The sequence below is a fragment of the Pseudonaja textilis genome, unplaced genomic scaffold (genome assembly GCF_049901715.1).
Source record: "Pseudonaja textilis isolate UNSWEBS1 unplaced genomic scaffold, rPseTex1.2 PTEXSCF25, whole genome shotgun sequence".
Taxonomy (NCBI): domain Eukaryota; kingdom Metazoa; phylum Chordata; class Lepidosauria; order Squamata; family Elapidae; genus Pseudonaja; species Pseudonaja textilis.
In genome coordinates, this window is record NW_028262874.1 from 653,069 (window position 1) to 670,402 (window position 17,334).

Below are 17,334 nucleotides of genomic sequence, written 5' to 3' on the forward strand. Positions count from 1 at the left end.
ACATGTTTTATTCCAGCCTCTCCTCTGCAGATGGAGCCCAGAAAAAGTTCAGGATCCCAAGGGGAGAAATTGCTTCTCGCTGTAATTATGACCATCTGGGCCTTTGAGACCTGTGATGCTATATCTCCAGTTTTTGACTTTGATACAGGCATTAGACTGAAGCCACATGCAAAGGTTCTTGTATCAGAAAAGGATAAATTCCTTGGGTGAAGCTCTCTGGGACCAAGTTCTGGGACAGGTACAGGCTCTGCTCTTGATTGTACCTTTCTCTCCTTTGCAGATGAAACTGAGTGATTCTCTGTTTAGATCATGAAAGCCACTGGCACTTCTCAGAGTCTTTTTATTTTTCCAACTGTTCCGCTTGTTTGTGTTAGAAACAGGAAGTGGATTGATTAATGCCATGAATGATGGACCTGCTTCTGCTTCTGCTGCTGCTGGTGTCCCCATCAGTCTGTGTGAAGCTGAGAAGGAAATGCCTATTGAGTTTGGGGCACCAGGATGGCTACAATCCATGGAGCTTTTACAGGCCAGGAGACCATCTCATTGGTGTGGTCACAACTGAAACATATGTGTCACCTATAATGTTGCCCTTCAACAGCCCTCCTATACCTTCTCCTTGGTAAGTCATGCAGGGTGATGGAATTGCACTCCCTCCATGTGCAATTCTAACACTCTCCTTTTCTTCTTATTTCACTTATTTTTGTACCTCAGGACCTGTTTAATTTCCTGAATGATTTTTATTTCCACGGCTTTCCTCTTTTGCTTTATTTTGTGGAAGAGAGTAAAATCCAAAGATGGAGTTCTTAAAAAACGTGAATGAAATCCAGATGATTTTCCTTTCTCAGTTCATTCCTGAGTTCATCACTTGAATAATGACCTTTGTTTAAGTAGTGACTGAACCAATTGTAGTTGCCTCTCTCATTTGCATAATTGATCATTCGATTTGGATCAATGCTGGCCTAAGGCTTAGTAGGTTTGTGAAGGATTAAATATTTTAAAAAAAATTTGTTGTTGCTATTGAATATAATAACATGAATATTGTTTTTACAATAGGGAGAGTTCTGCTCTAACAAATACCCTATTGTCAATTTTTGGTATTCAAATGGTCAGCAAGAATTCCCAGCTCCTGCACAATACACTTGGTTACTACATCCATAACAACTATGGAAGCACCTTCCGCACTTCAGATGCCTTGCTGGACATTCTTTCCACTGGAGAAGCCAATGTCCCCAACTACGGCTGTGGGAGGAAGGAGAACCTCCTGGCTCTGATTGATGAAGCTTCCATGGACATCTCCATCCAGATGTCAATGTTTGTAGGCACCTACAAAGTCCCACAGGTTTGTGTGTTTTTCTCTATCTGGTAAGGTGAGTGGGGTGGTGGGGATGAACAACAGATCTAATATCTTCATAGAATTCAAGAGCTGTTTTTCAGAATATTTGGGAACTAACAACTATGTCTTAGCCTATTATGTTCATCTTCAAATTCACCATTAAAGGCCTGAAGAGCCATAAGGTCCCTATAGAGGATATTCTACTGAATATTCTACTATTGAAAAACTATCCAGGTTTTGAAATTCTCCATTAGCATATTCATTTTTACATATCAATAATATCTGCCTTATCCAATTGGAATCAAGTTGGCAATAGTCCTGTCTATGTATAAAAGATATTCAGACCAAGAAGAGTATCTTTGGGATGGATAAAAGGAGTTCAGCTCCTGCCCTCATAGATAATTGTTAATTTACACAATTTCTGCTTTGTATAAATTCAGGGTATATAATTATTGGGTTAAAATTAAAGTGATGAAACAGACATATAGTCCCAAAACAGACAAAATTTCAATTAAACACTTATTGGATTGTACAATTGTCAATTTCTGTTAGCAGTTGTGGTCTCTTAGTCTCTTGTACATCTAGAGAAGAAGCTGAAAAATTGCTTCATAAAGAATTTGGGATATAGAAGCTGAGAAAGAAGTTTTAGTACTCAAAAATAGCATATAATACAGCCCTATATCTTAGATTTTATCTAACATCTGCTAATTTGAATCTAATTGTTGAAATTGTATGGGTGACACAGAAATTTACCTTGCACTTTTTAGTGTTTTTTTTCTTGTTTAATACGATTTTGCATTCCATTTTTATATACAATCTTGTTAATATTCTGTCTTAAATATTTTAAACCGTGACTAAGGAACAAACTATTCTTATATATTCATCAAAACAAAATTGGGTTTGTCAATAAGTAATATTTTGGAGTTGATCTGGACCACATTATAACTCAGCATTCTTCATTACTTTTTCAGATCACTGCTCTAATTCCTTCAGAGGCGCTGAGTGATAAAAGGAGATTCCCCTTTTTCCAACAGATGCTCCCCAAAGAAGGATTCCACTACCCAGCAATCATCCAGCTGCTCCTCCATTTCAGATGGACCCTGATTGGCCTCTTTGCTTCAGACACAGAGAATGGAGATAATTTCATGAGGAGTTTCCCTCCGATGCTTGTCAGGAATGGAATTTGTGTGGTTATATCACAACGATTCAGAACAACTGGACATACAGCATCCCTCAGGGAGGCCCTCTCTAAGTGGAGACAAGTCAATGTCTTTGTCCACTTCATAGAATATATTACCATATGGAACAGAATTTCTCCTTTTCATGAAACATTTATGCATTTGCCAGGACCCATTGAAGGGAAAGTCTGGATCCTCACAAATTTTGCAGTGTATACAATAAAGAAGCACATATTTCTCAAATACATCCATAGTATTTCGAATTTTGGTTATCTGAATAAAAAAAGGCCAAGGGATGCTGCCTTTGAACCCCATTTCTTTGTGGAAGATCAGTTTCAAGATCATTATTTCCACTGTTCCCTTTCCAAGCACGTCTTTTCTGTCAAAGGTCGCAGAAGATGCACCCAGAAAGCCCCACTGGAGACCCAGGAGAAAAGGAACAGGAAATGGATCATAAATGAGCCTCATCGCTACAGTATCATTCAGACTTTGGCCCAGGCAATGAATGCCGCTTATTCCTCCAGATTGAGGATGGGAAGGAAGGAAGGAGAAAAAAGGTTGGGGGCTCCAAGGCTGCAGCCGTGGCAGGTATGGGGGCTCCCGATAGGGATCCATTCATCTGAGATCATTTGGAGAAGGAACCCAAAGGAGAAGGAGAGGAACATCTCAACCTTCTTGTGCTGCAAAAGGTCAAGAGATTTGCACCATCTAATTGCTCCCGTCTGACGCTCCAGAATAACAGGGAGCAGATCTGAAGTTTCTATCTAGCCTCTGTTGGAAGAAATCTCCTTCTGGGTTCAGTTCCAAGTGGGGAAGAAAGACGCTGGATACATGGTGACTGCTTGGAAGATGGTTTAATGGTGGACAGGAGCACATGCCTTGGTTGAGGAAAGAAGGGTTGAGTTGCTGAGAGTGCAATTGTTTGATGCCCTCTGTTGGGATTTGAATTGGAGCTTGTATTCTGATTGGTTGTCAGGCTCCCATGGGGCCATGCAGGGGCAACTCTGTAGGCTGTTCTGAATCCCAGGCTTGGTTGAGCCTCGCTGGATGGTGATGTAATGGCTTTGGGCAATTCCTATATAGCTTTACCTGGAGTAGATCTTTGTTATGTAAAATAGAGTGGGCTAGGCCAGAGTAATGGTTCATTAGCAAGTGGGGAGGGGGGCTGAGTTTCAGGCTCTGTGAGTTTCTACTTTTCTTTTTAGGGGAAATATATTCTGCCTTTTCAGTATATCCTAAAATATTTTATTTTCCTAGGAGAGGGGAGGGTTTTAACTCCCAACACCTCTTTCAGACATTGGAAGAGTGTTGAATCCTCCCTTGTCCAACTGAGAGATGTTGTAAGTTGGAGAAGCTGCTCTCATAATCTCCTCCTTGTCTTCTCTCAAGACTCAGTTTCAGGTTGCAGTCAAGCACGATTTTGAGATTGTTTTCATAAACATATATTCATGTACAAATAATTAAAGATGGCAAATGTCTCCAACACAGCTTCCTCCTTCAACCTATCCATTTTACATCAGAATAGAATTTGGCCCCATTCAGAGAAACTTCCTCCTATTGATGTGAGAACTGCAGTTGCACATAAAAGAGTTCTGAATTTCCCGGATATTTTATTAGGAGAGGCATCACAAAGTGAATCCCTGAGTCCTGATAGGAGATGCAGCTTAGCAGGTCATGAGCTGCAGTTCGAGTGGCCCCTTGTCCACAGGGCCCCAGTCTCAGCTCAGGTGCTCTTTCTTTGTATTGCCCCCCTGAAACAGCTCTGGGAACTCTGTTGCAGCTCTTGGAGGTTAATTCCCTTTGGACTTTTGGCAGGTTTATTCGATATAAATATCTTGTTGCTCTAAAGTCTGCTCAAATAAACTTTCTTGGGAAGAGCAGCCCCATCTTGTTGGATTTCCAGATCTTTGAGACTTCGTTTGAGTTCACTAAGTGCACTAACTCATCCCCCATCCTTAAAAACCCTTCCCTGCAGAAGCCACCGGGGCTGAGTACCTATGAGTAGTTGTGGGTTCATTTTCCTCACAACAACAACCCTGTGAGTTGAGTTGGGCTGAGAGACTGGCCCCAAATCCCCCACTCTGCTTCATGACCAAGGCGGGTCTTGTACTCACAGCCTCTTGCTTTCTACTTTGGAGGCTTAATCAGTAGAGCAAACTGGCTCCCTTATATACTTATCAACCTTGGCACAATCCTTCATCCAGTGCATCATTAATGTTCTTATATGAGATACTATAATTTATCAAATCCTAAAACCCAGATAGTTTTCTACTGCTTTTTAGTCATACAGTTGTTTCTAGGAGGAAATCATAAATATTTTTCTGGAAAGTTGGTAATGTTTAAATAACATAAAAGTATATTTGCCTGAGAATTGTTATAAATCTTGTATAATAGCAATTTATCAACCCTATTATATTAATGACAGCATAGAAAAATTGATGACTTAACGACAAAATGTTGTATCTTCCCACTTTCATGACAAAGATTAAAAAAACCTAAAGATTATTTGAGTACCATTTTTAAATCAGTTTTTATCCACTTAATTATCATACCATCCACCCCTCATTTAACTGGGTTTCTGATCACATCACAAAATTGTTTGTTGCTCTTTCCTGAGATCAAGTTATATCAGCAGTATTTCCATAATGTATTTGGGAAATGAAATAATATGTGAGGATGACCTGCATAGAGCACATAAGTTATATCCCCCCCACTTTCCCACAACCCATTTAGAAAGGGCCGTGATAGGAGGGAATGACTTTTGGGGGGTGGAGGAGAGATTCTGCCTGGGGAAGAAGCAGATAAGAGGAGGACCTACAGCTGCATAGAAAAAGGGTCGGTGGGAGATTTGTACTTTCTTACTCCCCAAATCCAGCATTACAGCGAAGTGGGCCTAGCTCAGGTTTCCTGTCTGGGCTTCCTGGGAGAGGATTACTCTGACAATTTTCTTCTTGACAAATCCATGTTTCTGATAAGCAACCTGTTGCTTTCAGGGAGTTCATAAATCTCCTTTTTTCTGTTGCTCAACTATATTTTGTTAAAATCTATATTGTCGGGATATGATGATTTTTGTGAACTTTTTTCATTCACTTGTAAGATAGTGGAAACACCTATTTTCCTAATCAAGCATGTCTGTAAATTAGGCAACTACAGAAGAAAGATTCAAATTTGAAAAAGCATCTGGGATAATAAACAAAGTTTTCTGCTTTAAAAATTGCTTCACGTTCCCATTCTAGTTCCATCCTTTCCTGGAGAAGAATGAGTTTGTCAATATTTCAGACCTTCAACTCTACATGGACCCAAATGGAGAGGTAGCAGCAGATCTGGGCATTTTGGGCTACTTGGTTCTTCCCAGGGATGATCCCAGGAGAGAAACTGTTAAGTTTGAGCAATGAGAGGCTGAACCAGAGCATGAGTGCAACAATACTTTATTAAATAATAAAGGGCTGACCGTGCTTGCCAAGCCTGGAACTGGCTCGCAGCAATCAGCGACTGGTTGGACCCCGCAGCCTGCTTTTATAGCTGGCTGCTGGGGAGAACCAACCAATGAGGAAAGGGGGAAGAACGCCCACTCAAAGTGAGTGGACCTGAGTGAGAACTCCTGGAGTTCTCAGGACATAACACCCCTACCCCCCAGCTGTGAACATGCATAGTCTTTGAGGTAGGCAGGAGGTTTATGTTGGTGCCCGGAACGGCGTAGTTCTGGAACATTGTCTGTCCGTTCGGGGTCTGCCTGGGCAGGCAGAGGCGGCAAAGTGTCACCAGTGTGCCCCTCGGGTTGGGCCTGCCCTGAGCTCGTAGGGTTGCTCACTGGGGATGTGCTCTCGAAGGCTGGATCGGGCTGGTCAACTGTCTGGGCGCTGCTGTCTGTGCTCGGGCTTTCGGAACCGGTTGTAGGTGTGAACTGATCGCCGGGCGTGATGTGGATGTGAGGCTGAGGATGAAGCCTCCCCTCGTCTAGGGTCTCTGGGTCCCTGCTGGCGATGGTGCTGAGGCATCTGCGCAGTTGGTCTATGTGCCTTCTCCAGACGCGGCCATCCTCCAGTCTGACCCGATATGACCGCGGCCCGGTGATGGCTATGATCTCGCCCGGGATCCACAGGGGGTCTCCAGCGAAGTTCCTCGCGAAAACTGGCTCCTGTAAGATAAAATGTCTGACCCCCAATGAGGAAGCGAGGGGAGAGTCAGGGCAGTATTGTGGGTGTAGTCTGTCCAATACAGTCCACAGGCGCCTGCCCATCAGGAGCTCAGCTGGGGACTTATTGGTGACTGAACAAGGAGTTGAGTGCTGGCTCATCAGGAACCGCGCGAGTTTGTGGTGCCAGTCATCTTTGTTGAACCTTGCCAGGGCTTCTTTAGTGGTCCTGACAGCCCTTTCAGCCAGCCCGTTACTGGCAGGGTGAAATGGGGCTGTGAAAATGTGGCGGATACCCAGGTTGGCAGCGAAGCGGCTGAACTCAGTCGATGCGAACTGTGGGCCATTATCGGAGACGATGGAGTCGGGTAGCCCGTGCGTAACGAACAGGCGTGTCAATACGTTGGTGATTGCTAGTGTGGTGGTCATGGATAGCTGTGCTACGTCAATCCACTTGGAATAAGCGTCCACGACCACCAGGAACATCTTCCCATGCAGAGGGCCCGCTAGGTCGATGTGGATTCTAGACCAAGGAGCGGTGGCATTTTCCCATCTAGCAGGGGTGGCAATGGGGGGAGCAGGACGGGATTCCTGGCAAATGTTGCAGGAACTTACCCAATTGACAATGTCCTCGTCTAGACCCGGCCACCACACGTAGCTGCGTGCTAACGCTTTCATTCTCACGATGCCAGGATGTCCCTCGTGCAATGCTTCCAGAATTCGGGTACGCAGTGAGGCCGGGATGACCACTCGAGTGCCCCATAGTAGACAGCCCTGCAGACTTGGCAATTCCTGCATGCGAGTCTTAAATGGTGTGAATTTGTTATCAACATTGCCACCCGGCCACCCCCTCCTCACCCAGTCGAGCACCTGGGCGAGTGTTCGGTCTGTGTTGGTTTTAGCAGCAATGTCCATGGCCGTGATGGGTAGGTCCAACTGGGTAATTTCAAAAATAGCGTGGACAGGAGCGGGGTCTTCAGACGGGGCCGGCAAGGGGCAGCGACTGAGGGCGTCAGCGTGGGACAGTGTTTTGCCCGGGCGGTGTACCAGTCTGTAGGAGTAGACTGCTAGGAAGAGAGTCCACCTTGTCATCCTAGGGGAGAGGACTTGAGGGGTCTGCTTGTCCCCGGCTAGGAGACCCAGGAGGGGTTTGTGGTCAGTGACCAGCTCGAAAAAATGGCCAAAAAGGAATTCGTGAAATTTTTTCACGGCTGCAACAGCTGCTAGGGCTTCCTTATCAATCTGGCTATAATTGCGCTCCGTGGTAGAGAGCGTCCTTGAGAAAAAGGCGATGGGAGCTTCGGCGCCATTGGGAAGCCTGTGACTTAGTACCGCCCCGATTCCAAAAGGGGAGGCGTCAGCTGCCAGTACTAAAGGGAGGCTAGGGTCGAATTGAATAAGTACCGCCTCTGACGTGATTAGTGATTTGACGGCGTTAAAGGCATGGTCTTCCTTGTCCCCCCAGTGCCATGGTGACTTTTTATCCAGTAATCTGTGTAGGGGTTCAGCTACTGATGCTTTATGGGGCAAAAAGGATGCGTAAAAGTTCAATAGCCCCAAGAACGCCTGCAGTTCTGTTTTGGAGGTTGGAGTGGGTGCCTCGTGGATTGCCTTAACCTTGGACTCCAGGGGATGAATGCCAGAGGCGTCAATTTTATAACCCAGAAAGTCCACCTGTCTAGTGGCAATGGTACATTTTTCTTTTTTCAACTTGAGGCCATGCTGTCTGAACCTCTCTAACACAGCTCGAACTCTTTGGAAGAGTTGGGGTCTGTCCCTGGCCGAGACTAAGATGTCGTCAAGTAGGGTACTACACCAGGAGGCCCTGCAAAATCCGCTCCATGAGGGATTGAAAAATACCCGGGGCCACACTTACGCCAAATTGGAGACGCTTGCATCGGAAGGCACCCCTGTGAGTGACAATTGTCTGGAGTTCCGCTGTTTGGTTATCTACAGGGAACTGCTGATATGCTTGAGACATGTCCAATTTAGCAAAAATGGTGCCTGGTTCGAATGTGTGTAATAAGTGTTGGATGACGGGCACAGGATAAGCGCTAACTTGCAGAAATTTATTGATTGTCGTCTTGTAGTCCGAGCAAATTCTCAGGCTACCGTCTTTTTTGAGGGGTGTGACAATGGGCGTCTCCCACTTGGCGAAATCTGTTGGCTCAATGACCCCTTGTTTTAATAGTTTATCCAATTCTGCATCTAGTTTTGGCCGAATAGCGAATGGGACCCTACGCGGTTTTAGTCTGATTGGGACTGCTTGGGGGTCAACCGAGAATGAGATGGGGGTACCCTTATAACACCCCAGCTCTTCGCTGAATACGTCTGAGTAATCAGCGAATAAGGAGTCAGTGTCTGAGGTTGAGACAGCATGGACTCCTGTTAGCCCTAGGCCGAGATGGGGAAACCAATCGAGCCCCAATAAGGTGGGTAGATTGCCGTTAACTACCACTAGAGGTAGGTGACTTTTAAAAGCTTTAAAACTGACAAGGAACTTGCCTCTGCCGATTACAGGAATGGTCTTCCCCTGGTAGTCCTTCAGGCCAAACTGGCATCTCTGGAGCCGGCTAGTGGATAGGCTTGGTTGGAGCCTCTTAAGGGTGTTCCACGAGATAATTGAGAGCGCTGACCCTGTGTCAACCTCCATGCGGCACGGTTTACCTTCTAGGGAAACGGAGAGAGAAATTTTACTAACAGTGTGGCACGTGTGTTTGGCAAGGTGGTGCGTACGACAGTTCAGTACTTGCCTCTGTGGTCCCGAGTGCGAGGGAGGGTGCCTTTGTGCTGTGCTTTGGGGGCTTGGCAGACTCTCGCGATGTGTCCCCTTTTATGGCAGTTATTGCAGGTGGCTCCTTTAAACTTGCAGGTGGCCCTCTGATGAGATCCCCCACAGGCTAGGCACAGGGTGATGTGCTTGGGAGGACCGCTGTTTTCTTGTCTGGCTCCTACCTGCGGCCGTCTGTCATTGGATAGGCGGTGGACTTCGTTTTCATCACTTATGGGTTCCTCTGCTACCACCTCCTCGGAGTGGACTGGGAGTGATGTCAGCTTGGCGCTAGGGCCCTGGATTTCGGTGGCTGATGTTGTTGCCAACTCGGCTGCCAAGGCTTCCTCGACTGCTTGTGCGAGGTTGAGGTCTTTCTTTGCGAGAAGTCGCCTTTGCAGGTGGAGGTCCTTGACCCGCAGACTAATTGATCGAGGAGCATGTCCTCCAGGTAGGTTCCAAACCCACAATGCAGTGCTGCTGTTCTGAGAGCGGCCATATATTGATTTATGGTCTCCTTGCTCAATTGCTTCCTCATACGGAAGGTGAATCTTCTGGCAATCTGTGAGGGCCTGGGGGAATAGTGGTTAGTGAGAATTTCAAGTAACTCTGACCACGGAACGTTTTTCAACTCACGAGGGGCCACGGCGCTGCGGCCGTATCGTAGACGGTGGCCCCGCAGTAGATTAGGAAATACGATTTTTCCAATGCTCCCCCATCCGCCAGGCCAACTGCATCGATATAATGATTGAAGCGGTTCTTATACGATTCCCACTTCTCCTCATCTGGTTTAAATGCCGGGAAGACTGGATTGGAACTCATGGTGCTGGAACCGGTTGAATAACCTGAGGAAAAAATCTCTCTGGGGCAGCAGACAATGTTTTAGAGCCCGTGGTGGGCAAGTGATTTCAGCTCGGGAGAGGCTGTTTTAAATCCTCTCTTTCTCTCTGGGTTAACCACGTTAGACTGTTAGCCGTTGATGGCGTTTGGGTTCGCGCCTGAGTGGGCGTCAGTGACTGGCTACAGTGCTGTGCTGTACCTTTTATGGTTTGAAATTCAAATGACAACCATTTGAATTTCGCGCCTGATACAGAGCGGCTGCGGCTCGCAGCGCTTCACTTTCCCTGTAGCTGGGCTAACAAGCGGCTACAGACGCTTCTAACTTTCGATTCTGACCGCTCTCTCTGGCTGCGGATCAGCGTTTGCTCTTTTTGTTTGCTCTTTTTGTTGGCCGATCGCTCTCTCTGGGTTGCGGATCGGCGGCTAGTGACTCAGCGGTTGCATGGTGCTACTGGTAGCCATCCCATCCTCGTCGCCAGTGTTAAGTTTGAGCAATGAGAGGCTGAACCAGAGCATGAGTGCAACAATACTTTATTAAATAATAAAGGGCTGACCGTGCTTGCCAAGCCTGGAACTGGCTCGCAGCAATCAGCGACTGGTTGGACCCCGCAGCCTGCTTTTATAGCTGGCTGCTGGGGAGAACCAACCAATGAGGAAAGGGGGAAGAACGCCCACTCAAAGTGAGTGGACCTGAGTGAGAACTCCTGGAGTTCTCAGGACATAACAGAAACTCTGGCGTATTTTAAAAGAAACAGACTTTTTATCAGGCAAGATGTTCTTTCACAGCTAAAGTTGCTCAACAAGGTAGGAGAAAGTTTTGATGTTTTTCCTCTGTATTCCAAAGCCTTTGGTCCCATTTCAAGAGGGCTGATGCTATTTCCCAAAGATGGTTGACCTTCACCGAGAACTGAATCTGAGCAGTAGAAACCGGATTTTTTCCCTTAGGCTGCTTGGGAGGCTTCAATATTGTTCCATTTTGTGGACCATGTACAATTAAGGGTCTCCATCAAACAGGTGAGAAACCCACAAGTGTTGGGGAATGTGTCCCTAGTAGCTTCTGGTTGTTGCTCCTTGTGCCCAGAGTAGCAACAAAGGCGGCAATTCTGCTGGCTGGGGCCTGAATCCAGGTGTTGTGGAGCGAAGGAATAGACGAGGCTTAGACCAGAGCGTACAACTAACAGTCTTTATTCAGGGAATAAAGGGTTGTCGCGTCTGCCAGCTAACGAGGCAGACTGCAAGCAAACACGGGCTGGCTCTGCTCGACAGCCGGCTTTTATAGCCGACTGTCAAACGGAGCCAACCAATGGGAGCTGCTGATACTCCCGCTCAAACAGCAGACCTGGTTGGGAACTCCAACCAGTCCTAAAGACATAACACCAGGCTTGGACTGTATCGGATGGGATTGAATCGTGAGTGGATGGAGGTCCTTTTGGCCCCATTGGGGGAAAAAAGCTTCCTCTCGTCCTGCTTGGGGAAAAGTGTCCCCTGAAGGGGCAGCTCCATAATCTGGGAGGCTCTTAAGGAGGCCAGACCTGGCCAGAGCTCTCCATGCCTCCCTTTCACCCTCCCTGGGATGGAGCAATGGGCCGTCTGCTCCTAGGAAGCAGCTCCAAGGCTTTGAGTTCACCTGAAATTATCAAGATTGTTCTGATATCACACCTTAAAATTATGGGTGTAAGAAGAGGGGAGAAATGCGTGTTAATGGGGTCATGAGAAGGAACCGGCTGGTTATCACTTAATGCTGAAATCTTTTCTCAGGCCAGCCCTAGATTGTTGCATTGCTTCAAAGAGTCTTCTGAAGCCAGGGTTTGTGTCCTTCCTTCCTCTCTTTTTCTCTCTCTCCCTCCTTCCATGTATTTATCTATCCATTCATATATCTCATTCACTTTCTCCTCCCTCCGTCTCTTCCTTTCTTTTTCTTTCTTTGTCCCTTCCTTCCATCTCTCCCTTTCTTTGTCTATGCCTTTTCTTCCTTTTGCTTCCTTTCTCTTTTCTCTTTCCCTCTTCTTCTCTCTCTCTTCCTCTTCTCTCATTCCCTCTATTTCACTCTTTCCCTCTCTTTTTCTCTCTTTCTCCCTCTCTCTCTTTCTCTAACTTCCCCCCTCCACTCTGTGTGTGTGTGTGTGTGTGTGTGTGTGTAAAAGAGAGGCATGGATAAGTCTGACCAGGTCGGGTCTCTTTAAGAACCTCCCCAACTATGAACCGGCCCTTTCAGGGGACACTATTCCCCAAGCAGGACGAAGCTCCTCTCCCAATGGGACCAAAAAGACCTCCACACAATCATGATTCAAATTCATCTGAATTCAGGCCCTCGTCAACAGAATTCCCCCTTTTTCTTTGCTATTTTGGGCACAAGGAGCAAACAAACCTGAAGCTCTTAGTGACACATTCTCCAGCCCTTCTGGGTTTCTCACCAGTTTGAAGGAGCTACTAAACCATAGATGGTTCACAAAATGGAGCAGTGAGAGAAGGTAAGGGTGACGGTGGGGGATAGTGAAGTGGCTGGGTATCTATCTTCCCCTCTCTCTCCTCCACTCTCTCTCTGTGTGTGTGTATTTGTGAATGTGTGTGTGTCTCCCTCAAGTCAGCAAGCTCTCCTTGGTGCTCTTGGCTACTTCTTTCATTTCTTCTTTTTTGAATCCAGACTGGCTGAACAATGATTGCCAGACCGCGGTGGAAGCGTCCATTTGGGCAACCCTCCTCCTCTTCCTCTTCCTCCTCCTCTCGCACCCGGCAGCTGTGGATGGATCAGGAGGGTGCAGTTGTGTGGGGAGATGCTCGCTCCTTAAGTGAGCAGCCACCCGCCCCATACCAGGTTTTGCTGTGCTTTGGCATTTGTTTGAGGTGCATCTCCCCGTACTCATGCATCCTCCCAGCCCCGCCACAACCTCCGGTTGTGAGAGGAGGAAGAGGAGGAGGAGGAGAAGGGTAGCCCAAAGGGATGCTTCCACTGTGGTTCAGCCAGTCTGGATTCCAAAAAGAAGAAATGAAAGGAGTAACGAGCACCAAGGAGAGCTTGCTGGCATGGCCATGCCACAGCTTTTAGGGAGACACACATCGACACACACAGAGTGGGAGAGAAAGTCAGGAAGATAGGGACCCATCCGCTTCGCTATCCCCCACTGTCACCCTCACCTTCTTAGGCCAGGTGAGAGAGGGGAGGGTGAGGGGCTGGGCCATCCGCTTCATCAAGGTGAAGAGGGGGCAACCAAGCACAGGTGAGTAGAAACCTGGGAATGGCAGCTCCTAAAGGGCTTTGAGGTCAGACAGCCTGGAGCAGCTGAGATCCGAGTGAGAATTGCATCACAGGTTCACCTGATTGCCCACTTCTTTGGTGTTGGCTTTACGGAGCCACGGATTGAAGCCTGAGCTCACATGCAACAGCAGTGCCTTTAACTGCACTCGTTTGTATATGTCCAAATAATCCAGCAAAGACACCAGAGGAGTCACTCAGGTAGACCTGCCCCCTCTGCAGTCCCCCTCCTGCAGAAAGCGGCCATTCCCTGAGCTAAGAAGGCAAGGAGCTGTGGCTCGACTCACCCAATTCCTAGGACTACCCCAATGGTCTCATTTCTGCTAGGAGAGGGCAGCTCCACCTGGCAATCCCCCTTCCCCTCGATGGTCTGACTTCCCATGGCCCACCTCCAGCCTGAACACCAGGCTGGACCACTAGAAGGCCACTTCCCTGCTTCTCAATGAAGCTCCTGTACCAGCCACTGCAGGACCCTCCACCTCCTTCCCAAATTCTCCCTCAACTTTGAAATGACAATGCCTGTTGCCTACATGGGTGCAACTGGGTGGGCATAGCAGGGTCAACCAGGGGTGATTATTCTGGGTCCAACAAAGGGGCTGTGGGTGGGAGAGGGAAGGGATGGTAGGCAAATGGACCATGCTCTCTGGTCTGCTTCCCCCCCACCTCTGCCTCACTGCTGGCAGGGTCCAGCAGCTGTATGAATCTCAACTAATCCCATGTGGAGAGGCTCATGTTCTCCTGCTGCTGGGAAAGCAAGAGAGTCTTTCCTGGCACAGTGAAAAGTTTGCAACTTCCTCTCCAATAGGGAAACGGTGGCTCTGGGCGGCAGAGAAGTAGCCCACTTGAATCCTGTTTCTTTCTGCTGCCTGGAGCTGTGCCAGGAAAGACTCTCTTGCTCTCCCAGCAGTAGGAGAACTCGAGCCTCTCTACATGTCTTCCAGTACAGTGAAATGTAGCTCAGGTCCCCACCTGTCTGCATCTTGCCCCCCGCCTGGATTCACCGCACCTGCTGGGCCTTATCTGCTGGGGGGTGTGGGTGGTGGGTGGCAGCAGCAAAAGGCAAGTGGGGTGGGGGGTAAAGGTGACTGGCAGTGGCAGGTAGGCATCTGGGCCCCAGAACTTGCAGAGCCTCACTCACCCAAGGAGATCAGGTAGGGCCACAGTGAAAGGCATGCAGCAATGGCTGGCCTGGCAAGTGGGCAAAAGCAGGCTGCAGGCGATGCCACGCATGCACGATAAGAACTGACTGGGCCTTGGATTTCCGGTTTGAAGGCCTTCGGCGATAGGCAGAAATCCGCAATCGTGCGCGGTTTCTGTCTGGGCTCGCCGCTGGAGTGCCCTGAGCCGGCTGGTTTTGGGGCTAAGCCACCCCGTAGAGGTGGTGAAGAGAGGGGAGACCGCCAGCAGGGTTCAGGAGAGCCGCATCTCTCCTCCCCAGCTGGCCATTACTCCCTTTCCTGAAGGCGGTTGCAGCGGTGGTCAGAAATGGCCACCACAAAGAAGAACTCGACCGGAAAAGAATGTGCAGGAGGAAGATAAGAAGTGAAAGTTTTGGCTGATCGAGTTAAATTGTAAAAGCAACAACCAAGGTACCCTGGAATTTAAACTTACAAAAAACAACATCACTCCCAAAGAAGAGTCAGAAGCAGCGAAGGAAAGTGAAAAGGGAAAGGTTTGGCTTTTTTTTTCTTCTTCTCTCTCCTTTCCTATACTGACAACTAAGAGACTTAAATAAGAAATTGGAAAAATTCACTTTGACATCAATAGGCAATTAAGATGAAAATAAAACAAAATGCCAAAGGGATAATAAAGATTTCTGGATATTAAAAATTGAAATGAAATAAATGAGAAAATTGAATTAGGAAGGAACGGGAACATTTTAATTAGTTAATGTTTTATAAAATATAAGTGAAGGGGAGGGGAATTAATTATGGAAAGCTAATAAATGTTCCCACAGAAGTATGATATTTAATTGAAAAGTAATGTAAAAGAAGTTAAGATTTTAATGAATATTAATAGTAATGATAGAATTGAATTGGAATGGAATGTGTTGTTTTAATTATATACATTTATAATTTTTTCTTTTTTAAAGAATACAGTGTGTATTTTAAGAATGTACCAAGCAGAATCCGAATGGAAGTGATGTATTATATTGAATGTCACAACTTTAGGGAAAAGATATAAAGGCGTCATACTCCAATCAGTAAATACAGGAGAAATTTTGTTTAATGAGAAAAGATAATAGATAATTGAAACAGGACAGACAAAAAATATAAATACAATGATTTGAATTGAGATGAGATAATTACAATAAAATTGAGAAAATTAAAAGAGGGGAGAAGCCATGCAGAAAATATAAAATAGTAATAAGATATGGAATAGAATATAAAAATGAGCATGAACCTGAATTTGTGTCTGTATGAAGAATGTAACCCGGGATTATGCTACTTTCAAAAAAGATGTTTTATTTGTATTTTTTTTCTCTTTGTGAAAACTCAAATAAAATTTACAAAAAAAAAAGAACTGACTGGGCACGGAGGGGAGGGGCAGGTGGAGAGGGGCGGGGCCAGCTAGTGGTGCGATTTGCCAGTTCTCCGAACTCTGCAGAATCATAACAACCGGTTCTATAGAACTGGACAGAACCATTACAATCCCACCACTGGCTCCATCTCTCCAGACTTTTTTATTTAATAAAAGTCCCTTTTTTTTGGCAATGTGAGATGCCAAAAGCAAAAGAGAGGAACTAAAGAAAGAATCTTCCAGAAGTTATATCTCCAACCATTTGGAAATAGTGAGAGATTTTGTATTTATTTAAGTGAAGACCAGAGGCTAATATCTAATATCTTGTCTAATATCCATTTTTACCTCCATTTTCCATGGATGGAGAGTCCTAACACATTTCCTTTGGCAATCCTGTTTTTTTTCTGCTCAGTCCTTTCCTCAATCTGAATGTGTGGAAAGTTGTCGTCCTGGATTTGTCAAGAGGGCTCGAGAAGGAGAGCCAGTTTGCTGCTACGACTGTATTCCTTGTCCAGAGGGGACCTTCTCCATTCAGAAAGGTGGGTGACACCAGAGGAAAATGGGAGGCCTGGTGGAACTGGATCCATCCAGAGCATTGTCATGAAAGTGTGAATTAAAACAAACTTTTAAGCTTAATTGGTTTCTGGTTTATTTCCAAAATGCCTCATTTCTTATCTAAACAGAAGAGCAAAAAGACTGTGAAGGAAGGGCTGGATAGAGAGGTGGCTGTGGCAGATTGGACAAGCTTTACTACTGCCAGAGAAAATATTTCTTCTTTTTACCTTGGATGTGTCCTTCCTTCCACATTTACTTCTCTAGGAACACCTGAGTTCCTTGAAACACGGGGAATTGCTTTAGGTCCACTTCCTGAAAGGAGGATTGCAATGCAGTCTACATGGGTTCCCTTTGAAGACACTGAAAAGGTGTTGCTGATGTATGAGATACACAATGTGGTGGCATGGATAGTTATGCCTCTATGTATCTGCACCCGTATCACCACTCCTCCAATGGCCATTCCAAATTATTTGCAACAGTCACTTGAACTGCCAGCCAACTCTGAGGCAAGTATGACAAGAATTAATTGATTAGATCAATTGATTCATTATTTTCCTTTAGTAATGGAGTAACTATAACTATTTAGTAATTGATAGGAACTATCAATATTGTGCACATTACAAAGGAAATCTTTCAAGTCCAAAGCTTCTCTCAATTTCATAGCCTATCAAAAACTGTAGCTATATTTTCTTAAAAAGTGATACACTTATTTTTTGTCTCTGGAGATATTAAGAAATCCATCCCGGAAAA

The 17,334-nt window shown here is 46.1% G+C and overlaps 2 protein-coding genes across 3 annotated transcripts in view; one reads left to right on the forward strand and one right to left on the reverse strand.

The window, feature by feature from the left end:
- Window positions 1-17,334, reverse strand: part of LOC148123680 (vomeronasal type-2 receptor 26-like) — a 172,298-nt gene that overhangs the window by 109,056 nt on the left and 45,908 nt on the right. The gene's annotated exons all lie outside the window — the stretch shown is intronic.
- The window catches only part of LOC148123683 (vomeronasal type-2 receptor 26-like), a 46,056-nt gene that overhangs the window by 27,697 nt on the left and 1,025 nt on the right, over window positions 1-17,334 (forward strand). The window contains exons 3-9 of the mRNA XM_087919089.1: window positions 31-238; window positions 375-619; window positions 1,054-1,339; window positions 2,305-3,099; window positions 5,748-5,888; window positions 10,974-11,060; window positions 16,442-16,568. Of these exons, the coding sequence (XP_087775215.1) occupies window positions 405-619; window positions 1,054-1,339; window positions 2,305-3,099; window positions 5,748-5,888; window positions 10,974-11,060; window positions 16,442-16,568 (1,651 nt within the window). The 5' untranslated portion in view covers window positions 31-238; window positions 375-404. The remainder of the gene's footprint in view (window positions 1-30; window positions 239-374; window positions 620-1,053; window positions 1,340-2,304; window positions 3,100-5,747; window positions 5,889-10,973; window positions 11,061-16,441; window positions 16,569-17,334) is intronic.